This window comes from Psittacula echo (genome assembly GCF_963264785.1).
Source record: "Psittacula echo genome assembly, chromosome: 14".
NCBI classification, from domain to species: Eukaryota; Metazoa; Chordata; class Aves; order Psittaciformes; family Psittacidae; genus Psittacula; species Psittacula echo.
Window position 1 is genome coordinate 10,258,801 of NC_137750.1, and position 27,746 is coordinate 10,286,546.

The window sequence follows — 27,746 nt, forward strand, 5'->3', positions numbered from 1 at the left end:
ATGGACGTGGCCGTGGACTTGTACCTGGCCGTCCCGCTGCTCTTCACCGTCCTGGCCCTCGTCCTCGCCTCCGTCTTCGTGAGGCTGCGGGGAGCCGAGGGGGAGCGGCCTCGGGAGCCGGCGGCGGCCGAAACGGCCCGGGAGAGCGGCCCCGGGGACCAAGCGGCGGCGGGAGCGGGGCCGGAGGCCGGCAGGGAGCGGCTGCCGGTGGAGGAGGTCGGGGCGGTCGAGGAGGGGAAGGAGGCGGCTGCCGAGCAGCGGGAGGAGGCGGCGGAGGAGCCGAGCCCCAAGGCCGAGCCCAGCCCCGCGGCGGCCGAGAGCATCCCCGGGCAGCCGCCCGCCGAGCCCCCCGAGCCCGAGCCCCGCGAGGATGCGCAGAGCAAGGTAAGGCCGGTTCCCTGCGGAGCTGCCCGCAGCCCGTGCCGAGGCCGGGTTCCCCCCTCCCAGCAGTGCCCGTTCCCGGGGGCCGAGGGGAGCGCAGAGCCCGGGGGCTTCTCTAAAGCCGGGTTTCGCCCGCGATGGGAACGAGCCCGTCGTCCCCGAGGGCGGCAGCGGGGGGAAGGGGGGGGTGTTTCGGGCTCGTTTCCACCGCCGCCTCCCAAGGAATGCTCTTGAAACCGGTCGAGATAGCGAGGGTTTAGGGGGAGGGAAGCCTGTGTCAGTGTGCGCCTCTCCCGGCTGCGCATCCAGCCCTTGGGAGCCTTTCCCTTCTCCCAGGAGCTAATCCAGGTGCTGGGGAATGTGTGTGTGTGTGTGTGTGTGTGTGTGTGCTCGTTCTCCCCGTCCGCAGCCGCTTTCAGTGGCTCGCAGCAAACTGTCCCCTTGCCAGCACCGGTGGCTGAGCCCGGTCCCTGCTGGCTGGGCCCCGCCGTCCCCCTCCCTCCCAGCCCCAGCGGGATGCTGACCCCGCGGTCTGACCCCCGCTGAGCTGGGGGGGCCGGAGGGGCAGCGGTGCCCATAAACGCCGGTAAATCCTCCTCCCGCACCGGATCCTCTTTACAAATCAAAGGGCGACCCTGGGAAGAGCTTGCTCTGCCCTTGCCCTGCTCCATGAGACAACACGAGGAGCCCCAGCTCCCTGCGTTGGTGCCTTTCTCCCGGCACCAATGCCCCGATGTGAGGACTGAGGTGGCTCAGGAATGCGGGAGCAATGGGTGCGTGGCCTGGCCGTGTGCTGGGCAGCGCAGGCTGGGGCCCTGCTGGCTATTCTTAGCAGCCCTTGTAATCCTCAGCAGCTGCCTGCAGCAGCCCTCGCCTTGGGCAGCATCACCACTGACTCACCGGACAGCCTTGGGCAGGCCCCAGAGGCTGCACACCCTGCTCTGCACCGCAGAGCCCAGCCTCAGGGCTGGGACGTGGCTCTGCCTCTCCCTGTGCTCCCCATCACCTCCCCTTGTCATTTCCGAGCCTCCGGGCTCCCATTCTCCCCTTCCTGGCACCCTCTGGCCACGAATCCAGGCCCCTTCCCTGTCCCAGTGTCCTGGAAGCCACATCTGCCCCTCTGCCTCATGATTTATTGGTGCCTGTGAATGCCAGGGTCTCTGGCAAGCTGCGGAGCCCCCGGGCTGCCCTTAGCCAGCTGAGCACCAAATCTGGCCACCCCACCGGAGCTGCTGCAGGGCCTGGGGTGCAGCCGGTGTTCTCTGATGGAGCACAGCACCACACTGGGGCAGATGGCCCAATCCAGCGCTGCCAGAGCTCACCGGTTCTTCTGCCCTCTTGCAGCGTGAATCTTGGGGATGTTTTTCTCCCCTCTGCCTGCTCTTCAGCCCTGATTGCTTTGGACAGGCACTTGCTGCCTTCAGAGATGGGCTCAGCTCCTTTATCTATCCCCTCTCAGGCACACACGTGGTAACAGGGCTTTGCACACCCAGAGGTGAGCCCTTACCCAAGGCACAGGGAATTGTGTGTCCTTCAGGAGCCTGCCTGGGCTCTGTGGCATGGGGGGGTCTCTGCTGCACTCCCTTCAGCCCCTCTTACAGCAAAGCAAATGGGACACCAGAGCCGAGGAGGGTCCTGGCCTGGGATTTGTGACCTCGCTGTAGCAGGATGAGTCACCCTGGACCTGTGCAGCATCTCTTTGGGCAGGGGCCAGGCGGTGGCTGGGACCTGGGGGGTGATGGAGAGAGCGGGCAGGGGGAGGGATGCTTCCCGCTGCTGAGTAAGTGTTTGGGAGCGCTGGTCCCTCGTGATGCAGCAGCTGCCAGGACACTTGGCACGGGCAGGGGCTGTTGGCGCAGGGTGTACGTGGTGTCCAGCAGGCACCGCTCCCGTGAGCAGCAGTCCCATGGGCAGAGTGGGGGAGCCCATCCACAGCTCCGGGGGGGCTCCCTGGGGTTTGCTCCCCACAAGTTGCTTCCTCCTGCAGCGCTGCTGAGGCCAGAGCCCGGCAGATGTGGCAGGCAGGGATGGGACCGGCCTTGGGCAGAGCTGTGCAGGCAGCTGCCCATGGAAACGTGTCCTGTGGAACCTGCGTTGGCTCGGCTGCGGACTGCGGTCCCTCATGTGACTCAGCAGAGAGGCTCCTGCAGGCTCCGGGCTGGGGACATCAGCACATTCACAAGCTGTGCTGGGCACCCAGGGAGCTTTCTGCCCTTTTCCTCGCTTCCGTTTGCTCAGGACAGACTGCACCAGCCTGGTCTGGAGTCACTGCAGCCGGTAACCACTCAGCCAAATGCTGATGGATGAACCCGCTCAGGGAGAGCAGCCTGGCTGTGTTTAATGGCTGGAGCTGCCCACCCCACTGCCTCCTCCCTTCCCTTCTCCCTGCCTGTGCAAACCAGCATCTGCTGGGGCTGTTTCAGCCTCTCTCCTGCTCTCACCTCCTGCAAGGGCAGCCTGAGATGAGAAGCCAGCAGGTGAAGTGTGTGGGTCAGGCCTTCCCTGCCCCTCCGCATCATCACGCCCATGGCTATCCAATGAAGCAGTGGCAGAGCAGGGAAAGAAGCCCAGGGGTCCTTGCTCCCATGAGCTGCTGGTAGTGGTTCCTCTTTTCTCTGCTGGCTCCCATCACTGAGAAGAAAGTTAATTAACGTGTCACTGTCTGTTCCCATCCCCATTCCCGGCTTGGGAATGGTGGAGGCAGCGCTGTCAAAGTGATCTCTAATGAGAAGCTGTTGGGTGGGAACCGCAGCATTGCTGGAGCTGCTCAGGCTGGTTCTGGTGGGAAACGGTCAGAAAGCCTCAATGCTGGAATGGTGAGTTCTGAGCTGGGAATGGCAGATGGCAGGGACAGGGTTTGCCATGGTGCCATCCTGCATCTCCTCCCCTGGGATGCCACAGGGAGGGCAAGTGGGCAGCCTGGCTGCTTTGCCAAGGGTTAACTGCAGATGGTGGCTTCAAACAGAGACAGGTCCAGCGGGTGACAGTGGGGCTGAACAGCAAAGACACCAAGGGGATGTCCTCGCATCTTCTGCAGAGCTCCTGCTGCCTGTGTCCCCTACCCCATCTGGGCCTTCCTGGGGGCTCCTGGTGCCCCTGGATACCCCAGGCAGCAGAAGCACCCAGCAGGGACCCTTTTTACACTGAAGAAGTCAGCACCTCCCCTTGTGATACTTCCCGCCTGCCTTCCCCATGCCCTGGGGGATAGAGTGTCTGATCAGTCTGGCTTCAATTGGCAGCTGTGCCTCTGCCTCTGCCGTGCCACAGGGCTGGGGCAGCAGCTCTGCAGTGGTGGGGAGGGATGCAGTGATGTGCTCCATCCATCACAGCCTTGGCAGCAGCACAGACCCCTGCCAGCAGGATGTGGGGCTCTCCACAGGACCCATAAGTGCTCAGATGCGCCCCAGCTCTTGCCCAGCGCAGTCTGTGCTGATAATGAATGCATCGTCTCTTGCAGCAGCTGCAGGATGTGTGTCCTCCCTTGCACCCCAGGCATGGGGCTGGTGCTGGGATGGTTGCACTGGGGCTTTATGTTGTGTCCCTACAGTGGGTCCAGGAGGTCCTGCTCCTATCCAGCCCCTTCTGGGCTGGGTACAGCCCCGGGAGCCTGCAATGTGCTGCTGGAGCAGAGCCCATAAGGACTCTGCCTCTTGACTCTCTTCAGCCTCAACCTGCACCAGGGCAGGTTTAGATGGAGCTGAGGAACAATTCCTTCCCCAAAGGGTGCTCAGGCATTGGAGCAGGCTGCCCAGGAGATGCTTTTCTCAACTGCCCAACATTAGCATGTATTCTTCTTTTAAAGGCTTCTTCCTTCCCTTTCTCCTCCTGGTGTTTCTCTTGCTGGCTGCCTGGCTCCTGGCTGCTTGCTTTCCCTCTTGCAATGTCTTGCATCAGGCTTGGAGCAGAAAGTGCAGCCATAAATGGCAACACACAGGGCCCAGGAGTTTAATCCAAGATAATTTTCTCCCCCTGCTTTTGCAGCCTGGGATATTCCCTTTTCCTGGAGCTCAAGCGGGACACTGCTTTGTCTCCATCCTGGCCATAAGTGCCAGGGCTGTCCCTGCGGCTAAGGAAGGGGAGAGGAACACGTCCGCCCCATGACCTCCTCATGCTCTTTCTCAAGGAGGGAAACCCATCGCTCAGAGGGGTTTGTGATGGGGGTGGAGGAAGTGGTGAGGAAGCAGCCAGAAATGAGCTAAATCCCAGCTGCTGCTGTGATGTGTGGGGCTGGGAGCGGGGGTGAGGTAACCGCGAGGGGGGATGCTGGGGATGCAATGTCAAGGCTTATTCCCCTGGGAGACTCGGGGCTGCCTGTGCCCAGAATGTCCCTGGAGGTGTTGTCCTTTGCTTTGCTCCAAAGCCTCCGCTGTTGGAGTTGGCTTCGGGTGCAGGCGTCGCGTCTCGCTCGTTGGCCATGGAAGCTGAAGGGCAAAAGCCCGTTCCTGATGATCCCACAGCACCTCAGCCTCAGCACTGAGGCCGGGAGCACAGCACAGCTCATTTGCTGCATTGGTGTTAAAGGTGAATGCTTGCTGGATGGGAGCTCTGTGGTGCTGGGTTTCCTGAGCCCCTGCAGGCTCTGTCTGTGATTCACACGCATTTGGGAACAGGCTGCCCAGGGCAGGGCTGCAGGCACCGTCCCTGCAAGTGTTCACACCCCTGGAGACGAGGCCTCAGTGCCATGGGTTAGCGGTGGCCTTGGCAGCGCTGGGATAAGGGTTGGGCTTGATTGAGCTTAAAACTCTTTTCCAACATGAATGGTTCCATGAGTCTCCAGCAGCCCACCCGGCTCCGGTCCTCGCTCCCCTCACTCCCCCCCACTCAAGCCTCCCTGCACTGCCCTGGGCTGTGCTTCTTGCAGAAGAGCAGTGCCTGGCGTGCTGGGATGGCCTCTTGAGCTCACACCTCCCAGGGTTGCCCCAACACCCTCCCTCCCTCCCATGGTTTGCCTGCCCTCCTCTCACAGAGCATCCCAGGGCTCACGGCAGCCCCCAGCTCAGCTGCTCCTGCCCCACGGCTGATGGAGCCAACACCGCAGCACCCACCGGCCATAGGAGGGCTCAGGACCTTTGGGGCAGGCTCCTGGCAGTGTTGAGGTGCCAGTTTTCCAAGCCAGCCCAGAGGCTGCTCCCAGTGCAGGGGCACCACATCCCTGCTCCCTGCCTGCATCTATCCCCCTCCAGACAGCAGGGAAAGGTTCAGCTGGGAAGTGCTGGGAGGGGGCAGGGGAGGAAGGATTTGAGCTGAAGTGGGGCTGAGGGCAGGGAAACTGCAGCTGTGGGATTGCAGTGGGGGTACAAGGGGGTTTTGAGGGGTTATTGCCCTGCAGCTCGGGCAGAGCAGGCTTTGCAGGCATTAACAGAGCACACACTGCGCTGCGCCTCTGCTCTCCCCTCCTGCTAGCCCTGAGCTGCTCCCATCACCAGTGGCTCCTGGTCCTGCAGGCAATGGGCATCTCAGGAGCTCCAAACCCTGGTTCCAGGGCTGAGCAGTGGAGGGCTCTGGTGTTCCTCACTCCATGCAGCACCATGGCTTGGCACACGGGCCAGAGGCAGGATGGGCTCAGGTGCCACGGCAGGGCCACATCCAGGGGTTTCTTCCTGCGTGCTGGTGCTGCTGGGGCTGAGCCCGGGGAGGGCTCGGGGTGTTTGTGCTCAAAGCTTCTCTCTCTTTCCAGATACCACTTTTGGGAGCCTCAGCTGGGTCCAGCCTCGGGCACCTGGGACAAGTGGAGGATGCAGGAGACCACACAGGACCTTCCAGCAAGGCAGAGGTGTGTGGGACAGGGGTGGCCTGGGGAGGGTGGCGCAAGCTGCATGGATGGGACATTGTCCTAGTGTGGCAGTGGCCATGGCAGGGATGGGGGTGCAAAACTTGCCTGTTCTGCTGCCCCGAGGGTAGTTTTTAATGGCTCAGTCCATTTAGAAGAGAGAGAAACAGAGCCCCAGGTGAAAATGGGCTCCCGGGTTGTGCAGGGAGTGATGCCTGGATCCTGGGGGAAGGATTTTCTTTCCTTGGAGCTTTGGAACCCACACTTCCTACTTGCTTCCATTGTTAAATGCTCAGAAATGCTCTGTTCCTAATGCCCAGGCAGGGAACAGCCTAAAATATCCCTTCTTGCGCCAGCTCCTGGAGGGCCGGGTCTCCCAGGGGACATCCTGGCTCACAGGGAGAGACAGATCCAATGGGGAGCTGCTGCTCTGGGCTCTTGGCCAAGTCCCCAGGGCCAGGGCTGAGCATCCTCTCCCACTCCATCCCTGAGGCCGCTCCTTTGGGTGCTTCCCAGCTGCCAGCCCTCCCAGGGGAGAGCCTGGGTGTCCGGTGGGAAGTGCCCATGTTTGGAAGCGTGGCTGCAGGAGGTGGGGGTCCTTCTGGGGAGCCCCAGAGGAGGCTGGTGAGGAGCAGCCAAATGCCTGTGAATAACGCGCATTCCTCACTGATGACAAACGCACCCAGTTCGGGGTCAGGCTCCAGCAGCTCATCTAAAGCCCTGCCCTGCAAAGCTCAGCTCTCGGCAGGGTCCTGCTTGGAGCATCTTCATTTCCCTCAGGTCTCCTTCATCCCCCATATTCTGATGTCCCCCTTGGTAGTGTGGTGGCTCCATGCTCCTTCCCTTCTCTCCCATGTGCTTTGCTCTTTGCTCACCAACCCCATTACTTTGAATGGGATGCCCGGAGCAAGAGTGGATGCAGGGTGCTGTTGGCCTCCAGGCTTGGCTCACAGGGTGCTTTGCAGGAGGAAAGCACATACATGGGGGCATTGCCGTGTGTTCTAGTCTTATCTCCAGAGCTGGAGCACTCCTCTCCCTCCCTGCTTGCAGCTTGCATGACTTTCTGCTGGTCATGGGGCAGCCCACGGGGGTGCTGGGGCACGAGGCTGTGCCTGGGGCCACCAGGAGAGCAGATTCTAGTGGCAGGAAAGCAGCCCAATGAACCTCTCTCGTTAGCGAGCATCCTCTTGGCCTGCTCCATGGCGGAGGTAGGGAAGGGGTACCCAGCCCTCACTACAGGCTCTGCCTCCCTGCCCTGACCAAGCAGGGGGTATTTAGCACAGCACCTTCTCATCACCTGCTCTGGTTTTAACTCCTCCAGGGGGAAGATCTGGACTTGGAAAAAGAGAAGCTGGTGGTGAGAGAGCCGGAGGATGAGGATGGTGAGTGCCAAGCAAGGCAGCACCGTGCAGGGAGGCTACAGAGGGTGCTGAGGGGCTGCAGCCCGAAGTGCTTGGGGACAGACTCCTTCCTCCAGGAAACAGAGAGGAAATTCCTACCCTTTGCTTCTCCACGTGCCCTTGGGCTGTTTGCCATGGGGGGAGCTTTGTGATGAAGCTGCCCCAGAAGCTCTTTGCTCACATCCAGGAGGCTCTCCAGGGGCTTTAGTCAGAGCCCTGTTTAACTGATGAGCCAATTAGTTGATTGGAAAATGATTAATTGAGTAATTGTAGTGACAACTGCTGTGCTGTGAGAGGATGCAGCAGATGGTGCCAGGCAGGAGTGTGGCTGGAGGGGACGCTGCTCTCCTGAGCAGAGATGCTGGGATGTGCCCAGGAACCCCCTTTGGGGTGACTGCAGCAACCGTGGAGCTTGAGGTGTTCCCCCTTTCCTGTCCCACTTCCCATTTGTGGGCAATCCCCTGGCTCAGGAGGATTATCCCTAATGCCACAGAGAATCAAATCTGAATCCTGGGGCTGTGTCCACAAGGTAGGGAAGCACCTTTGGAGATGGGGTTCCCAAAAGACTCTTATTCCACCCCCTTAGGCACTGGTGATCAGGTCGGTTCCCATGCAGGACTTGGTTTGAGGAATGATGGATGTATCCTGCCAAAGGGGTGCTCAGTAGTGCTGCTCTGCCTCCTTCAGTTCAGCTGTTTCAGGGTTGCTCCAGCACTGCTGTGCATCATCCCAAAGTGGTTGTGGCTTGGGATTGGAAGGAGGTGACAGTCCCCATCCATGAGTGGTGGCTAAGCCCAGCTTCCTCCCCCAGCATCTCCTGCAGACAGCCATGGACTCCTCTCCTGACTTATTTACACCATTTCTGAAGGGTTTCATAATGGCACTGGGTAGAGAGATGGCTCAGGCTGATGAGGAGGCAAGTGGGGGGAATAACAACAGTGCCCTGGCTTTGGTAGGGAGCAGCCTCACTCCTTCCTTCTGCCTCTCCTGTGCCTCATGGTCCTGGCCCAACTCAAGCTGCTGCACAGTAGAGATTCCCCTTGGGCTCATAGGGACCATGCAGGCAGCCCGTCACCAGGCCAGGATGCTGCTGTGGTGGCCCCGTGTCCCCACTGTGAGTACCAAGGCTGGCTGGGAGCATGATGAGAGGAAAGCGGCTGCTTCCACCAGCTCAGGCAGAGGGATGGAACACAAGTGGTTTTAGTGTGAACTCACAGAGGCTGGAAGCAGGTCACTGGTTTCTGCAGTGGTTTTGCACTTGACATAAAGACCCAGCCTCCCCTTTCCCGTGTGTTTCCTGAAGCTGGATTTCGGTCTGCAAAGAAAGTTCCTGAGCTCAGAAAACAGCCAGGGGTTTCCAAAGCCACACATGGGCTCCTTTAACCACAACACGTGGGCAGGGAGATGGGCGGCTTCCTCACCTCCCTCTTCCTTTACTCTCTCGTGGTGGGGTGGCAGTGAAACTGCCCTTCTGGGGACAGGCAAAAGCCCAAATCTCAATGCACTTGGCAGAAAACCATGGGAGGGAAATGATGTGAATTGTCCTTGAAATCAGGCGAGCTATGCAAAGGTAACGAGCCGGCTTCTGCTCCACACCAGGGTAAGAAACAGGATGTTACACCCTCGCCTTCTTTTCTTCCTTTTAATACCTCCAAAGCAGCAGCCAGCTGGAATTTTCTTTCCATGCACTTTTCTGGCCACCGAAGGGCTGATAAGCTGCAGCATTACTCCTTGTTTCCAGCCAGCCAGACTTGTTTGCCTGCCTGTTGGGAATGTTTTCCCACCAAGGGAAGTGGAATACGGCCCAGCTGAATGTTTGGGGCTGCAGGACCAGAGCATTTGTGTGCTTCTGTTGGGACACTTGGGAAGATGCTAGGGAAAGGGTTTGTCTTTGTTCCCCAGGGATGGGATTTGGCGATTAGTGAAACACTCAGGACCAGTGAGCAGTAATCCAGCTGGGATTCGCAGGGGAGCTTCCGAACATCAGGGACATGGAGATGTAGAGGAGAAGGGAGGGAATGTGGCTATTTGCAGGGAGAAGGCTCTGTTCAGCCCCCAGGCACACTCCATGCAGCAGCAGCACTGACCTTGCTGCTCCGTCCCCAGCCTGTGGCCTTACACAGCTTGTCCTTGAGATCTCAGCCTTCCCCAGCTGGGAAATGAGGCTCTTGCGTGGGGGTCCCCAAGGTCTGTGGGAGCCCTGGGCTAAATGGAGCGCTTGACCTCGGACATAAGGAGAGAATCCTTAAAGGGCTGGAACTGGATGAGCTTTAAGGTCCCTTCAGACCCAAACCATTCTAGGGTTTTGTATGATTCTATGAAGCTAGAGGGAAGCTGCTGATGCTCAACACTTGTGAGTGTGAGGAAAGCAAGAGAGGGGCCGTGGGGTGGTTTTCCTTTGGGCAGGAGGAAGAGGAGAGGCTTCCATGAATGTGGTCCCCACAACAGCAGCGGGAACAGTCCTTTCTCCCAGTTGTTTTCTCTTTCCCTGTGAGTGGAGCCTCGGTGCAGCTGCCTGTGCTCGACACACACCTGATCACGCTCCTTTCTCAGGAGTTTCCCCTCTGTTGGGGTCCTGTTGGTGCTGTGAGGGGTCATCCTGGATAGCTGGGCTGTGGATAACATGCAGCTTTTCAGGGCCATGCAGATAATACAACAACATCTTCCTTTTGCGGAGCCCTTAGAAGTACCCATAGGGCTCAGAGGGTCGGTGGAAGCATGATGTTTCTGGGGGCATGTGGAAGCAGCAATGCTGGATGGCTTGATGTGAGTCCTGCAGTCCTTGGGAGATAAAGGCTCACAGATAACCAGCTCTCAGATAACCAGTAAAGGCAGCTACCCGAAGCAGCTGCTGTTCCTGGGCTGCCCTTTGGATTGACCTCCACTCCTCTTGTTTTCTCCCATCTGCAGGAAGATAAAGCAGGGGAGAGGTATTTAAAAGCAAATAGTGCTCCAGCAAAATCCGATTGGAAAAGGATCGGCTTTGGCTCGGAGGCCGTGAGCTTTGGTGCTGTAATTAGCACAGGGCTGAGGCTGTTGAGCAGGGCAGGAGAGCACCCAGGCCTGGAGAAGGAGATGTTGGTTTCCTCTCCAGGTCTGTTGGCTGGTGATGGAGGGACTCGAATCCTGTGCTCAGCTCTGGGCCCCTCACTACAAGAGAGACATTGAGGGGCTGGAGCAGGGCCAGGGAAGGGCAATGGAGCTGGTGCAGGGCCTGGAGCACAGTGTGATGGGGAAGGGCTGAGGGACCTGGGGGGTTCAGTCTGGAGAAGAGAAGGCTCAGGAGGGACCTGATGGCTCCCTACAAGTGCCTGAGAGGAGGATGGAGCCAGGAGGGGCTGGGCTCTGCTCCCAAGGAACAAGGGATGGGACAAGAGGAACCGGCCTCAAGCTGCACCAGGGCAGGTTTAGATGGAGCTGAGGAACAATTCCTGCCCCAAAGGGTGCTCAGGCATTGGAACAGGCTGCCCAGGGCAGGGCTGCAGGCACCGTCCCTGCAAGGGTTCACACCCCGTGGAGACGAGGCCTCAGTGCCATGGGTTAGTGGTGGCCTTGGCAGCGCTGAGGAATGGATGGACTTGATGAGCTTAAAGGGCTTTCCCAACCTGGTTGATTCCATGACTCCATGACTTGGACCCAGCTGTGGTGTTGCTCCTGGGGCTGCCTTGGCTCAGCTCTGCAGCCCCATAGTTTGCAGTGGGGCACCTCCTTTCCTCACCAGCTTTGTCAAGGGCTGCAGGAGAGCTGCGTGGCCCAGGACGGCTCCACTCATGGCACCATCCATGAGCCACAAGCATGGGAAGGGGCCCCTGGGTGAGGAGAGGGCAGGAGGAGGAATGCAAGTGTGGAGAGGAGGAGCGGGCAATGCTGCACGCTAATTGGGGCAGGATTAGCATGTCTTGATAAGCCAGACTGGGTCTGCAAGGCTCTGAATCCAGGGAGAGCCATAGCCTATGGTTCTGTGCTGCAGGATTTGCTTGTATCTGCTTCCAAGCAGGGCTGCTCACTCACAGTCCCTGCTCCTTGCAGTGGAGCTGCAGCCTGGACTCCTGCTGTCCTCTGGCCACCATCACCTTGGCTCTGCACTGCAACCCACACAGCTCCCTGACACTGCCCAGGCTTTCTCAGCCTGGAGCCGACTGAGGAAGTGGGTTTGGCTGTCCATGGTGTCTGGGATGCCTGTGCAGGAGCAGGGGCAGGGAGCATTCCGATTGAACAAGCCCAGGGCTGGAGATGGTTGTGCCTGGAGGTCTCTGGCTCACAGGATCTCTTGCTCTTCTTTGTCTCTCCCCCTCCCCAGCTGCAGATGGGACATTCTCTTTTAAATACAGTCCTGGAAAGCTGAGGGGAAACCAGTACAAGTCAATGATGACCAAAGAAGAGCTCGAGGAAGAACAAAGGTACGTTGAGTTTCCTGTTTCTTCTTGTCCAAGGCATTCCCTTGAAGCAGGCTGGGTCTGGTCAGACCTCTCAGACCTCTCTTCCCTTGGCTGCCTTGGGCTCAAGGCCTCAATGGTCCAGACCTCTGCCACCCAGGAAGATGTGAGACCAAATCAAGTCCTGCTGATTGAGGAGGTGGAGGCACTGTGGCCCTGTACCCCTTTGGAGCTGCTCAAGCTCCCTCTCTGCATGCTTAGACCAAATGTTCCAGCTGATGCAAGAGGGTGTAGTTCCCCTTGGTCCCATCAGCACCGTGTTGATTTACATCTGTTGACCTGATCTCTAACTACTTCCCTCCCTTTATCCTGTGGATGCCCTCCCGAGCGAGGACATGCGCATAGCTCAGAAATACTGGAGCAGAGAGTGTGGAGCTCTAGAGTTCACTGTGATGGGGCTGACACTGGAAATGTCTGCACCCAGGGCTGGCTCCTCAGCTGGAAGTGGTGGGGATTTGCCAAGTGCTGGGCCCGATAGAGATGGAGACTTGCCCATCTCCTACTTTTTGCTGAGGTTTCTTCTTGAGCCCTGCACGAAGAAAGCAAGAGCCTGTCCTGTTACCAAAACCAAGCTTTCTAGCTCAAGATTTCCCAGCCTATTCAAGGGAAATCAACACCAATCTTGCATCTCAAGCTGTAAACCGCTATCTGAAGCCAGTCTGTGCTGCCAGTGTGAAGTCTGCCCATGTGCAGAGGGAATCCTTCAGCCCACCGACATGCAGAGCCCACACTAAACCAGAACTGTCAAACCCCACAGCCAAGGGCTTTGCCCTACAAGTAGGCTCCACGGCAGGCTGCTCCCTAGCAGATGTGTGCACCTCATACCCCATACTCCTTCCTCTGCAGTGGTGTTCAACAAGCCTGGGAGATGATGTTCTCTCTGTTGCTGTCTCAAGGACTGTAGGACCCAATTCTTCCCCCATGTTGTGCATCTCCTAGAATGACTTGGGGGAATTTGTCACCCCTTGCCTGTGATGCTGTGGTGTCAGTACCACTACAGCTGGTGTGGTGAGCTTAAACACGACAGCCTGACATGGACCAAGTGGAAAACCGAAGCAGGGAAGGCAAGGATGGAGGGCACCTTGCCCCTAGGTCAGGTTTGAGGTGTCTTCCCTTTCTACCCTGGCTTCTGGGCTCCCAGTTGTCCTTGAATCTTGGGCTTCACCTGCCCTATTGCACTGCCAGGAGCAAGGTTGTGCAAGGACTGTGTGCTCTGGGGGCAGCCACAGAAAGGAGCTCCAGTTTCCTCTGGCGTGGGGTTGATTCTGTATTGGTGCCATCAGGAAGACTGGTGTTTGATTTCTTCGTTTTGTTCTATCTTTGTCATGTCTGAAGCCCTGAACCTGTAGAATTAAGCAGGTCTGTTGGTGTTGCTTTATTTTTCACTTGGGGAGGGTGACAGTGGAATGAACTGAATGGATGTGAGAGGAGCACATGGAGCCCACTTGGAATTGCTTTTCAGGATCCTTCTAAGCACCAGTGCAAAGATTGACCTCCAGCAGCAGGCAAATTCAAACCCTTTGCACCAGCAGCTCCATCCCAACCACTACTTGGGTTTTCAGGGCTGTAGGGCCTTGGGCTGGTTGCTCTGTGGCAGCAAATGCTCCTGCTGTCACCTGGGGACACTGAGGGGACATTTGCCTGCAGACAGCAGTGGGTTTTGTATTCAGGACTGTAGAACAGGCTCTTCCTGGGCATGTGGAACCTCACAGGCATTGCTGCTCATGTCTGTGTGGAGTGGTCCCAGCGCAGGACAGTGCACCTAGAGCTGATGGACAGTGTTGTGTCCTCTGGAGGCTCTCAGCAGCCTTCCACACAGACGGCCATTGGCAAACGAGGTTTTCCTACTGCTCCTTTATTTTCTCCTCTTGCATATTTGTGTTGTTCATTTCTTTAAGGCAGCTTTGTGATTTTGTCTTGCTTTGTTGCTGGCTTATTTCCCCCCTTACATCTTCACTGCAGCATCAGCAGCTTTTCATTTCAGGCCTGGCAGGTGGTGTAAGGGACAGGGCTGCTGCCAGGTAAGCTCCAGTCCTGCATCCTTCCCACTCAGCAGTGCCACCCCTCTCCGTGACTCCACGTACCCCGACCATGCTGCTGCTGTGCTGTGACCCAGGTTTGCCACCTTTATGTTGCAGGATTGAGCTGACCTCTGATCTCACATCTCTGTAGCAAGTACCTTAGGTCCTCGGCCACAAACATTCTTGCAAATCTTTTTGGTAAGGACACACTGCTGCTTAGAAGTAGTGGTACCACTGGTAACATCTGCTCGTGTTGGGGGGGTGGGGTTTGCCTTTGGGTCTCATTTTCTGGGGAGGGTTTGTTTGTGAGCTGCAGTTGACTGCTTGTCCCACCTCCCTCCCATCTTCCTCCTCCTTCCCTCATGTGAATGAGTCCTCTCCCTTCTGTCTCCATCTTGCTTTCCATGGGGGAATTGGAAGTTCTCGCGTTCCAGTGCTCACCTCTTCCAACTTGGATGCCTGAAGCTGGACATCCCACGACCACTTCTGTTCCCTGGTTTGGAAAATTAGGGCTGCTGAGGAAGTGGGCAGTTAGTCCTAAGGTGAATTGCCAAAGATGAGACAGGCTTAGACTTCACTTTTAGCTTTGTCACAGTCTTCCCACGGACCAACAGGTTCCCATGTGAAGCAGCTTGTAAGGAACACCCCAGAAACGCAAGTGGGTCCCCCAGACCTCCTTGAAGCTACTTGTGGTGTTGACCAGGTTGGACACAGGGGCTTGGAGCAAGCTGCTCTAGTGGAAGGTGTCCCTGCCCATGGCAGGAGGTTGGAACTGGATGAGCTTTATGGTCCTTTCCAACCCAAACCATTCTGTGATTCTGTGTCAGTAGTTAACAAGTCTTAATGTAGGGACCCCTAATTTTGGAGGTGCCACTGACAGAATTCCTTGCAGGAAGATCAATAAGACTTCTCTGACTCTATGACTTCAGATAGGAGAGGACAGGCATGCAGTAGATTGGGCTATTTAGCCAAAAATCCACTTCTGCTGTAACATGCATCACTCCAGAAGCTGTGGTTGTCCTGCCTAGCATTCACTTGAGTCTTGTGGCTTCAAAGTGGTGCTAAATCTGGACTAAAAGGGGAAGGAATGTGACCTTTACTGAGTGATACAACTTCCTGCTTCTTGCTTTCCTGCTCCCTCCTCTGTATAGCATGGGTTGTGGGCCCCTTTCTCCTCCCTTCTCTTTTGCTAACCTTCACCGCCAACCCAGGTTGCTTCAGCCTTAAAACTCAGGAGTGTTCAGTGGGGGAGGAGGACAGTAAATCTGGTTGGCAAATACATCTGCTCAGGTGGTGGCTCTGCTTGACGTGGGTCACCAGTACTTCTAGAACAGAAGCACATAGCTTTTGCTCCCCTGGGGCAGGAAGGGGAAGAGTGCAGGGGAAGGAGGAGGCCCTTAGTCAAGCACAGCTTATTTCCCAAATCCTTCTCTTCTGCACCTGAGGCTTTTGGCCATCTATTGCCAGCTGTAGCTGCAATGGTGCTGCTTGTCCCCACTCAGACAGGGCTGAGTTGTGTAGGCATGAGCCTGTGAGGTGGTGCTGTCCTGGCTGGGCACCTCCTGCATGTGAGGAAGAGGAAAGGCTCTCCAGTGTGCCTTCAGGGCCTGGCTCACATGGATGCATTGAAGGGGTCGCTGGCAGCTGCTCTTCAAACCTCCCTCGAGGATGAAAGAGCTCAGTGGGGTTTGTGCAGTTCGAAAGGAGTGCAATCAGGTGTGTGTCGAGCATGGGCGGCTGCAGCGAGGCTCCTCTCATAGGGAAAGAGAAAACAGCCAGGAGAAACGATGCCCTTGGGTCTCTGCTTTCAGTTCTTTCTTCCCATGAGGCAGAGCAGGTTCCAGCCAAGTCTTGGTTGGTGCCAGTGATGCTGAGAGCTTGGGCTGTCTGTGCTCTGGCCCTGCTGCTCTTCACTAGCTGTGATGGCTGAAGAAGGGAGAGCAGAATGTATGTGATGCTCTGTGGAAAGGTCTCTCCTCTCTGTCCTCTCTCTTGTTTCTGGGATTTAGGAAGAGGTTAAGGGTGGAAATGCAGAACCTGCCTCTGGGGCCTCTGGGTCTGAGTGAATGGCACCAAACTGCTCATGGATGGAGCAGGTGATCCCCCAAACCACAGCCCAGTCCTGTTGGAATGAGGAGAAGGTAGGGATGGATGATTAGATGGGTGGGTGGATGGATGGATGGATGGATGGATGGATGGATGGATGGATGGATGGATGGATGTCTGCTCAGTTTTCCTGGCTAATGGGCTTTCAGGTGAGCTATTCTAGGGGCAAATTCTCCTCCTGGCTCAGTCCTCTCCTTTCATCTCCTGGCCAGCCATGGGTTGAGGAGACACTGCTTGAATCCAGACTAGATGTAAGCCCAGGGCTCAACTGTAAGCTGGAATTCATGCAGAGGGAATTGGATGGCTGTAAATCTCATGCTCAGTCCTTTTCTTGGTGGTAATTTAACAATAGAAACCTGTCTCCTCCCCAGCTGGGCTCGAAGTACCTCTTGATTACAAGGCACTGAATGAAAATGGGCTTGGACCCTGGAGTTTCAGCAAGGAAGGGTGCCCTGGATGGATCCTGGCTCTAGGGAATGGCAGAGAGGAAAGATCAACATGGGGATGCAGCTGTGGCTTGAGGGACAATCGTGCTGCAGTTTGCTTTTGAATGAGACAATGCTTGTGGTGACAGCTTTGGAGCACACAAGGGCAGGAAGCACCTGCAGGGCTTTAGTGACTGTGGTGACAGACCTTGACCTGTTCCAAACATCACTACTGGCCCTCCAGTACTAAGTGGATGGAGTGGGCTGCAGGAGGTTGCATTTCAAGAGAGCTCTCCATTGGCATCTGTCCCTGTCCACCCCCTGCATTGCCATCACATAGCCCTTGCTTGCTTTCCTGCTCCCTCCTCTGTATAGCATGGGTTGTGGGCCTCTTTCTCCTCCCTTCTCTTTTGCTAACCTTCACCGCCAACCCAGCAGCTTTGCTGTCCTCTCCTGTCCTGCCCAGCATGGTGCTTCTTTTGGATGAGGGAACCTGGTAAGTTTGGGCCTTCTTCGGGGTTTTGTTATTCATTTGCTCTTCATCTCCTGCAGCACGATAGTCACCCTAGGCTGAGGGAGCAGCAGCACCTTCCCACCTGCCTCTTGTGGGAAAGGGGCACTGTGGGTTTGGGGGTCCCTGCTGAGCTCCCCCTGCTCTGATGCTTCCTCTGTACATGCCAGGCACTGCTTGTATGAGGAGGGAGTCTCCTGGTGGGCCAGGGCTGTTCCCTGCCTCCACCATATCCCCAGGGAAAACATGCTCTGACCTACAAGATGTCAGTGGACTTGAGCTCTGCCCTATTTATAGAGCATCTCATTGAGTCATGAGTGCCCAGCTGAGCAGCTCAGGATGCCTCCCTCGGAAATCCAGGAAGGGGATGCCAGGAAGCCCCTTCCCCATCTCCTCCTCTCCTGTCTCAGAGAGGAAACTGCTGCAAGCTCCCCCGTAGCCTTTGTGGGGTGCAAGTCTCTGCCCCTGCCCTGCTATGATATTTCAGACCACACAGCAACTCTGCTTGAGCTCCTGGGTGGTTTCTTTTGGCTCAGGTCCTAAATTGTCCTCACTTGTGGCTGCTTCTCCATGTGTCCCTCACCTAGCGCTCACAACTTGTCTTCATCTGCTTCTGCTTGCTCCTGTGCAGCATGGGCAGCTTGTGCTCTATCTGCTAGGCTGACTGCGAGCCTGGCTTTGCCTCCCCTGCGGCCGGGCGGCACCGAGGGATGTGGCGAATTGGAGCATCCCAGCAGGCTTGGTGCAGAGTGGTAGACAGCAACCTGGAGCACCGGCACTGAGAGGTGGAGGAGAGCTCAGGCTGATCTGTCCATGGCTTTCCCCAGTGCTGTGGCATTGGCTGGGCAGGTCAGGAGTGTTACAAGGGGATGGGCACACAACTGAAGGAGGTGATCATGGCTTCTTGGCTGAGCTGGCCAAGGAGCTTGAGCCACCCTCCTGGCTGTGCTCTGGCCTGTTTGGCTGATGCTGCTGTGGCTGGGAAAGGTGGGAAGCTTCCACCTTGAAGCAATGGTCGTTCCCAGGCAGAAGCCCCTGCTCAGGGGGTGCTGCAGTCCCTGACCCCACTGAATCCTCACCAGCCCCTATCCTAAAGGCAATGGGAGTTGTGCTCCAGCAGCTTCCACCTGCTTTCCTGGTGTTCCCGAGGAGCAGGAGGTATCTCCCGAGGTCCAGTGCTCCTTCCAGCTTTCCTGTATCACTGCAGGACTTTCACATTTGTGATGACAGAAGCTCCCATTGGTGCTTCTCACTCTCCTGCTCTTTCCTAAGCACTGTCCCTCCCTGTTCTGCATTTCAGTCTTCTCTCTCGGTGTTTTACCTGTTGGCTGAAGCAAGTAGCACCACATTTTAGGGGCTACCAGGAAAGCTTAGATTTAGTACGTCATTCCCCATACTGCTCCTGCAATACCCCTGTCCTGGGCAAGGCTAGATTATGGTCACTACCAGAAATGAGATGGTAGCTGTCTCCATGATAAAGAAATGGGAAGCAGTTGGTGATTGATAGGACCATCCCCAGCAGTGAGATGGGAGGGAACTGCCTGGAAAGAGCTTGACCACCCCTTGCCAGGTCTGCCCAGGGCCTTTCTTCACTGCTTTTGATCATCAAGGGTTGATACTAATCTGTCTGGAGTGAGAAGAGTCTGGAGCCAGGTTTCTATCTGCCCTTCTCACCAGGTTCAAACCAGAGGACTGATGGGCCCCACAAGCTGAGCACCTTCTTCTGCCAGGGGAAGGAGCTGGGAATGCTCCACACTTCTGAACCTCAGCTTTGAGCATGAAACTGTTCCTGAGAAGGGCACAAGCGGTTACCAGAGGTGGTAATCTTACAGCAGGGTGCTCTGGGATCTCCTTGGGGTGGGTCAGGACTTCTTTGGAAAGCTATGGGCTATGGATGGGCTACGGAATTTCCTGACCTGCTGTGGAGTTTGCACACGTGAGGGATAAGCATACATGGGAATGACACCAGCCCACCCCATTTGTCATTGCTGGGATGCTCTCAAAGGCAAGAAGTCTTGTGCCAATGCCATGGCTGAGTTGGAGTAAGGGGAGGCAGAAGGACACCTGGTTCTCATGCTTCAGGAGAAGCACAGACCATCAGTACCATCAGTACTGAGCCTGTCTCATAATCCAGGACCTGCTCTTGTCTGAGCTCCTCGTTCTCCAGCTCTTCCTTGCTCAGAGCCATGTCCAGCAGATAAATCACACAATTCACTGACCTGGCCCTCAGTTTGGGCCAGAAAAGAGATATTTGGATACCTGTATCTGAAGACAGGGTATGGGCTTCCAGCAAAAGAAGCCCCTGACCTGGTTTGATTGCTGTGCTGCTGGGGAAGCATGCCGATCAGGCTGATTCCATTGCCCAAGGTAAATGGAAGGGAGGGAGGGGCCGAGGATTAGCTCAAAGCTCTCAGCCTCCATCCCAAAGCTAATTAAGTCTTTGAGGCTCTGTGGCAGCAATGCCAGAGCTCCTCAGTCTGGGGGTTATATCCCCCTGATGTCCCCAGTGATGGACTGCATCATGTGCTTGAGTCTAATCCCCTCCCAGCTTGCTCCAGGAGCACAAAGGGGTTGTGCAGATGGGAAATTGATGGCTCTGACAGACATACTCCATTAAGTCCCTGCTTGGTTTGCAATCCTCTCATCCCAGCTGTGAGCCTGGCCCTGTCCTGGAGGTGAGTATCCCTGTGAGGGGCTATTCTGACATCCTGCATCCCTCTCCAACAGCAGCATGCTGGATGGGGTCCCTCTTTCTGGGCCCCTGTGACAACGAGCTTATGCCTTCACGCATGAAATCTGATTACACTTGTGTGCCTTGAGCAGGATGAGCTGATCCTCAGCACTGTGAATCCCACAGAGCGATTATCCACTCTGGAGAACTTCCTTTCTTTGTCCTCATGTGCCAGGCACTGAGCCTCTGCAGCATGCCTTGAGTAACCCTGGTCCCATGTGATGCTTCACCCTGCATCTTCCAGCCAGGGTCCTGCACTTGGATGCTGCTGGAGAAGGCAACCTGTTGCAGAAGAGGAAGAAATGAGGCTGGAACTTGCTTTCATGCTGTGGATGGCAGGAGTAGGGGACTTCCACATGGAGTTCAGGTGTTATGGACAGTGAACCCTACTGAATTCAGGAGGAGTTAGGCTGGGGTGCATCTGGATGTATCTGTAAGTGCCCAAGTAATGTGTGTTGTAGCTTCCCTCTACCTCAGCGCAGGTCTCTGTGTCCATAGTGTGTCATGGTGGATGATGGGGCCATGAGAGATGCTGGTAAGGGCAGAGTGTCTGAAAGTTTCAAGCTGAGAATAATGGACCCCATTTTGTAGCCCTGGCTCTACTAACAACATGCTGCAAGACCTCAGGGAGTGCCTGGGTGTCCCCACTCACAAAACACATCTGATCATCTCAGCATCCTTCCTTTGGACACTGGGAGAGGTTCCCTTCAACAGGAAGCCTTGTGAGCTGCAGAGGCTCTGGGGTTTTTGCCTCCTTCCCTTGAACAGGCACATCTGTAGGAAGGTTGAGAAGGGTCAGCCTGCTCAGGTACACTGCCCTGTGAAACTGGGACTCATTCCCAGCTCATCCGGCTGCAGGTGGGAAGAGGAATCCAGGCTGGACATGGGTGCTGGCAGCCCAGCGAGCTTCTGCACAGGCCAGTGAGGAGTTAACGATGACTTCCCATTAGTTGGGCTTCTCCAGCTCTCATGAGCAGGTCAGAAGGGCTGTAACTTCTATTGGTGCCAGAGGAGAGGATTTACGCCTCTGAATGGGTTGTGACTATCCTGCTGCAGCTGATAAAGCAAAGTGCCTCCTTCTTAGAGGTGTGAGGTTTGCAACCAGTGCTCTGTTCGGCCCCAAGGTGGGAAGTTGCTTTGTCTTCTTCCCAACACACACACTGAGGTTTTCCCCCTGCTTGTTTATGTGAATAATAATGACCCAACCTGAGGGGTGAAATGACTGAAATGATTTCTCTCCGTTTCTCTTTGCAGAACTGAAGACTATATGAAGTTGTCCCTAGCCTCCTCCTAAAGGCATCCCTTGGCATCTTTAAAGGCTTGAAATACCAAAACCAACCAAACACACCCATAAGAGAAATCCATAAACCCTCAAAACTTGGGATCCCCTTGGTCCGAAGTTGAGTTCTTCAAAAACTTCTGTGCTGTCAAGCTTGAGGAAATCCTGTTGTGTGGCTCCAGGGACTGGGGCTGGGCCCAAGCAGTGGCTTGAGTTGTGTTTAGGGGACAGGGATGAACCTTCTTCCCTGTCGCCAAAACAGAACCCAAATTGGACACTAAATATGCAGCGAGTCTATTAGTTGTGTTCATTACTACTTATTAGGCCTGCTATGAAATCTGTGCTGTTCCTTTCTTGGGGTGGGTGAACCATAGCTCTTCTCCCAGACCAGCCTGCACCTTATATCAGATGATGAAGTTGTTTCTTCCTGGGGCCAAACTCCTCTTTCTTGCTGGGGGGGTGGGAACTGCCTGTGATTTGTTGTACAAAGCTGCTCTATTCCAAGGGGTGGAGGGACAAGTGGGGTCCAAGCAAGGGCTGGCAGATGGTAGCTGGACTGACTCAAATCTTGCTTCCGGAGTTATTTTAGCTGAGAGCTGATTCTGTAGGCAAACAGAAGACTCAAGAAGTGACAAGGATTGACAGTTTAGCTGTTCTGCTTGTAGTGCAGGTTTAGGAGACCACACTTTGGCTGCTGCTAACATCTGGATTCACGCTTTCCCTTACTTCATTTCCCAAGAGGAAAGACCTGAGGGGGTAGCTACAGAATCAGGGGTTCCCTCTGGCTCCAGATGAGATAGTGGGGGTCCTGGAAGAGACACTTTCCCCATTCCCTTGCCTGCTTGCTGCTCCAGTGCCCTCTTCTCTTGCTAGCCTTGTGGCTTGCCCACTGGAGCCAGAGCTCAGCATTGCTCCTCTGCTCTGCCACACATAGAAGATGAGTTTGGGCAGGCGCATGTATCAGCTTCAGGCATTGCAGGGTCCAAATCAAACCCAGCTGGTTTGTGAGGGTGAGACGAGGGTCTGAGTCCTCTTTAGTGACGCTGTAAAACACCAGGCTGGGGGGGCATGTGTCCTTCAAAGTTTCTCTTTCACTGCCAGACAGCTGCCTCTTGGCTAACGCTGCAAACATATCACAAACCCAAGAAGCTGCTTTTGTGTTTTCCTTTTCAATTCCTATGCAGACAATACTTGAAACCTTGTACACAGTTGTCCTTTCCAGCGCCTGGGGTTGGCACACTCTTCATAAAAGGGCTCATTTAAAGAACAGCAGGAGGCTTCAGCTTTAGAAGAGGCTGCTCCTTCCCAGCCGACAACTGCAAGCGTGTCCAGGGCTTTGCATATGAATTTAGGCACATCTGGACCCTCTGCTTCACCACCCTGCTGGTCCAGCCACTGTCTCCCCTCGGTGCTGGCTGTCTCTGTGTCCTGAGCACCCAACTATGCAAAGAATGCCTTATATACGTTGTGTTGAAGTTGCGTGGCAATATGTCCATCGAGCAAAGTCTATAGTTGAGTCCAGAGTTTTGCTAGTGGCAGCGAGTCAGACTGTTTCCTCAACTCCAAAGGCTGTCTGGGTGTTTTTTACTTGTGTTCATTTTGTTTGTTTTGTATCTGATGGTGGCTGTTACACAAAGGACTGTCATTCTAGTGGCTTGAATCTGTAAAAATTGCCTTTGTTTGGTCCAATAAACCTTTGAATAGTTTCTTTGCTCTGTGCTTGTTCTCCCTGCCTCCAGCAGCTTATAACGTCTTTCTCAAGAGAGTTGTATTGAAAATGTGACTTTTAGGGGAGAGGTACATTCTGCCCTCCTGTGCCTTTTACCCCATAAATGATTCCATTGGCTTCCTCAACTGTAGACTCAGCCCAGCGGCTGATGCCAGCGGCATCCCCAAAAGTCAGGGATTTTCCCTTATTTCTGCTGCGTTCCTGGTCATGTTTGGCCGCAAAGGAATGAGCAACATTCCTAATGCAGAGCTCTGCTTGGGATTTCTGCCATCATCACGAGTGCCTGAAACAGAGATCTCCTTTAACATACCTATGGATCCCTGCCCCAAACCTCCAGCTAATGGTAAAAGTCTTGGACTGAAATGTCGAAAAAGAGCCTGAGGCACTTCAATGTGCAAATTCAACTGCCTAGCAAGGAGAATCAGGCTGCTTTGAAACCCTTAACTAATCTATTTTGCCAGCAGTAAGTGAAATCCTGTTTGACCAAATAGTTTTGAGGACAGGATTTAAGGGAAGAGAGAATGATTTTACTTGTGAATGGCATAGGTTTGATCTCAAATCATCAAACCAACCCCCAGCCTGGAGCACTGCTTGTTTTCAAAGTTGCCTTTGAGAGGAGAAGCTCCTTCTTGCAGTCAGTTTTTTGTTTTGATGCCTTACTCTTCCTTCCCAGGCTCGTTTCTCTCTTTATCTTTGTTTTGCTTTCCCTTTGTTGTAGATTATATAGCACAAAGAAGTAACAGCTCTTCTTTATTTCTGTTTTTCAAATGCACAGGCATATTTAAAGCTATGGGGAGAGCCAAAATGCATTGAATAAACAGAGTGAATATTGTCCCTAATCTTGATTCTGTAGGTTTGGAGGTGAGGAAACAGGCCCTTGGGAAGGTTGTAATGTCTGTGATGCAACAAGCAAGGGATGCAGACCTGCGTGGAGCACTCCCAGCTGGCAATGCACTTCAGACACAGGAGGCAAACTGTGTATTGGATTTCTCCACCCCAGGCTGGAAACGTGCCCTCTGGTGCCTCTACAATAAAATATTGATCGCTAACAACTCTGTTTCCCTCCCTCTCATCTGGAAAGGGCAGCTAGATGCTATCCATGCCAGCACAAAACATTACAGAAAAGCCAGACAAATCCAGGCTCTTGCCAGCCTATGACCAGAGCTTTCATAACCAGGGGCTCCCACAGCATTAGCAGGGTAGGTCTGGCTTTAGGACAATTGCATTTTAATTGCAATAGAAAAGAACTAGCAAATGAGCCTTCTTTTGCCAGAATCTGCTCTTTCCCCGCTGTGATGGTGCTGGGGGACAGCCTGCTGTTCCTGCTTCTGCTGGGGCTTAGCGCAGGAGAGGGGAAAATGCAGAGCTCCCCTCAGCAGGAGCTCAGCACCGAAAGGCACCTCTGCTCCTGACCGTCTGCCTCCATTGATCTTGTTCGTGGTGTGGTTGCTTCTGACGGGTTGACACTGTTCTCACTTCTTCTGAGCAAAGATTGCATCCTGGGTTTGCCTGCCAATAGGTATTTCTAACCCTCCTGCTACTAGAACTGCTTATCCATATGGGAATTGCAGGAAGACTCCCTCAGGTTAACTAATGGTGTGCATTTAAATGGATTAATTACAGTGTATTAAAATCCTATGCCAAAAGCTGGCTGTGGTGGGGAATGAGGACTCTTGAAAGGGTGACCATGTGGAAGTAAAAGCCAGAGTCTCTTTTTCTAGCACATGGGAGGTCTGAACATGTTAAACAAGCAGGAGGAGCTGGGATTGCAGCAGATCTGTGCTCTGAGCTGCTGAGCTATTGCTGAGTTCTAGCCCCACAGTCACGTAGAGGCAAAATGAGCCTTGAAGTAACAGAAACTGTTTTCCCTTTGTTAAAGCCATAAAGCACCACAACCTCATTAGTTATTTTAATCTCACACAGGAGAGTCAGATAGGAGATGTGCTAAGCGAGACTGCAACCTCCTCCCTGGCAATAAGAACATATCAGCCCACGGCCAGCCCAGACTGGAGCCAGGGTGCACATTCATCTTGCCCTAAAAGAAGATTTTGTAGGTAGTTGCATCAGTTCATGAGCCACTTGCAAACAAATGACACTCCTGTGCTGCCCACCCTTCTGTACCCCTGAGTGATGATCAGTAGATGTGTGACCAATACATCTATAAAGCTTCCTCAGATAAAGCCCTGTGGCAGACACCAATCTTCATGCTGCAGCACATGCAACAATGGTTCACGGCTTCAGGTTAGGGAAGAGTCAGGATATCCTCTGTTACGGGTCCCCATCTCCTGTGGGACCTGCTAGGGATGGAAATCTGAGCTAGGTGCTCCACTGCCCTGCCTCTGCCCATGCAGGGATGTCCTCATTGCTGGTATGGCTACGAGTCCCTCTCACCATTTGACATTGGCAAATGAAGCCTATCGAAGCAAATTTCTCTCTGTGATTATATCCTCCAGTGGCTGATTAAAGCCATGGACACACTGGGAGTAATCTGGTCTCTAGTTTTAAGGTAGGGTATGCATTTAAAATGTAATAGCTGTTCCTGAATTACTCTGTGTCTACGTACTGTCATGAGAAGACATTGTGCTGGTGAGGCTTCATCCAGTTTCAATATGGAGTCTGCTAAATTGAGACATGTTGGCCTTATGAAATTCCACGTGTCAAGTTATCTTGAAACTCTGGGCACAGATAAACCCTAAGGAGCTCCAAAGCTAGTGTTAAAGCACTCTGGTTTATCTCTGTATTTAGAGAACTGCAGAGAGACAAGCAGGATGATTAGATAAACGGGAAGGGGGAGGAAGGAGAACCAGAGGCTGTCTCTTTCTTATCTCACATGGGCAGATTTCCTGCAGCCACTAAGGCTTGTAAAATGACCTGTGTTTGGCTTCGTGTTTCATTTGACCAGGGTGTTCTTGCTCAAAGTGCCTTCTGGGGCCTGGCTATTCCTACTTCTCCTTTTCTTCTTGACAGGGTGCAGAGAGAGCAGCTGGCTGCCATCTTCAGGCTCATGAAGGAAAAAAGTGACACGTTTGGAGAGATGTCTGAAGGAGACATGAAGGAGCAGCTTAGACTCTATGATATATAACCTTGCAGCCAGTGGAGACTATGCCCAAAAGTCATCGTGTCCCTTATTATGCAGTACACTGGAGGCTGTAGTTCTAGAAACATGTTTCAGTAGTTATTTTGCAGTTCCAGTTTGTTTTGCAAACACATATAGGCCTGTGATATGTATTGCAAAAGACTTATTTCTCACCCTTGATATTGTTTCTCCTTGAAGAGCTATCATATTTTCATCTCATACAGAGATTGGTACCTCCTTCTAGCTGTGTCATAAGTCTCAGTCACACAGAGCGGTTAAACCCACAACATTTCCTGGCCATGCTGTATAAAAAATGACCTGTCCGACCTGGTCTTTATCAGTTTGATACCTAAAGAAAGCCAAAGATGATAGACATAAAATGGATGAAAATAATAGAATCATAGCATAACTCAGGCTGGAAGGGACCTGAGGGGGTCTGTAGTCCAACCTCAAAGCAACATCTGCTATAAGACCAAGCCAGGTTACTCAGGGCTTCATCCTGCATCTTGAAAACCTCCAAATATGGAGACTGCACAGCCTCTTGGCAGAGTCTTCCAATCCTACAGTTAGAAAGCAAACAGCCAAAGGCATGGCAATCCTGCTTGTGTTAGAGGCGAGTTGCTGTTCTCGTCTCCTTGGCAGGAACAGTTCATCCTCCTTCACCCTGGCTTTTGGAAACAAACCCATGTTGGTTCCAGCTGACCTCGTTGATCTCGTCTTCACACCTGGGAAAGCAGCAGCTAACTTCAACCTGGAAACACAAACGTCTCTTTGCCTCTTGACACTGGTAAGAGTAGCACAGGAAGGTGGCTTCTTTACAAGGATGATTGTGTCCAACTCAGATCCTGTTCTCCCAACAGAAAAACAATGTGGGAAACTACCTCCTTAGGGAATCTCTGTGAACTGAGGAAGTATTTTGAAGCAGCCCTTGGTGGTTTGGGTACAGTAAATCAATGAGCACTCTGAATTTTAACTGAATGTCTTCTGCTGGACTTGGCTCTCCTACGAAATCCTGTTAAACACCACATTATCAGGAAGGATTTCCTCAGTTTTAATAACTGCTGACCAAGGGAGGCAATGGTTTCTGAGCCAGTTTTAGGGCATGATCTCTTTCAAGATTAGTTTTGCTTTGTTTTGTGTAATCCTTTAGAGCCTGGGAAACCTATTAGCTCATTATCTGGTCACTGTTTCCCACTGCAGTATATTCTATAACACCATAGTATATGACTTCTAAGAATCATTTTATCTTCCAATTGCTCTCACTTGGGTGAAGGCACATTTATTATAAGATCAACCTGGTTTTACTACCAGTTATGACTTAAATCTAAATGTAACATCAGAAAATTACCTCTTCTTGTCCAACATGAAGGAATTAAGTGGGAAAGAAGTCTCATGATGTGAAATACCACGCTGGTGTGCAGTGTCCTTGGGAGGAATGTAGAGAATGTGTATATGGGACCTCTCCTCAGTTCAACTGAAAGCAGGATCTTTCCCAAAGCTGCTCTTCAAAGCAAGCAAAGGAGCATTAAGGTTGAGTTGATTTTCAGTCTTTGCCTTTGTAGTTTATTTCAAGCATACTTTTAGAGTTCTTCTTTTACATCTGGGCCTTCTCTGAATAGGAACATTTCTGGAAAATAAAAAGAACCCTCAAACTCCTCAGCCTCACATTATATAACACTGTATAAAGCAGAGCGACGGGCATTAAACCTGTCCAACACTGAGCAGTGCCACCAAAATAAGACGCTGTCGATGACGGGACAAGGGTAAAAGATCTGTCATTTACTGAGTCCCACCAAAGAAATGAAGCTCAGTAAAAACACCCCTTCCCAAGACACGGGACAAAGGCATGTCTGGATGTAAACCCCGGCGGTTTAAAGGTGC

At 53.9% G+C, this 27,746-nt stretch overlaps 1 protein-coding gene across 1 annotated transcript; it reads left to right on the forward strand.

Annotated features, from left to right (window-relative positions):
* Window positions 1–25,871, forward strand: MXRA7 (matrix remodeling associated 7; the record flags this gene model as incomplete). Its single annotated transcript, XM_080629549.1, has 5 exons — window positions 1–384; window positions 6,059–6,154; window positions 7,473–7,533; window positions 11,852–11,951; window positions 25,757–25,871. 5 exons carry the CDS (start codon window positions 1–3, stop codon window positions 25,869–25,871), a joined length of 756 nt encoding a protein of 251 aa, XP_080485675.1.
* Window positions 25,872–27,746: the final 1,875 nt, after the last annotated feature.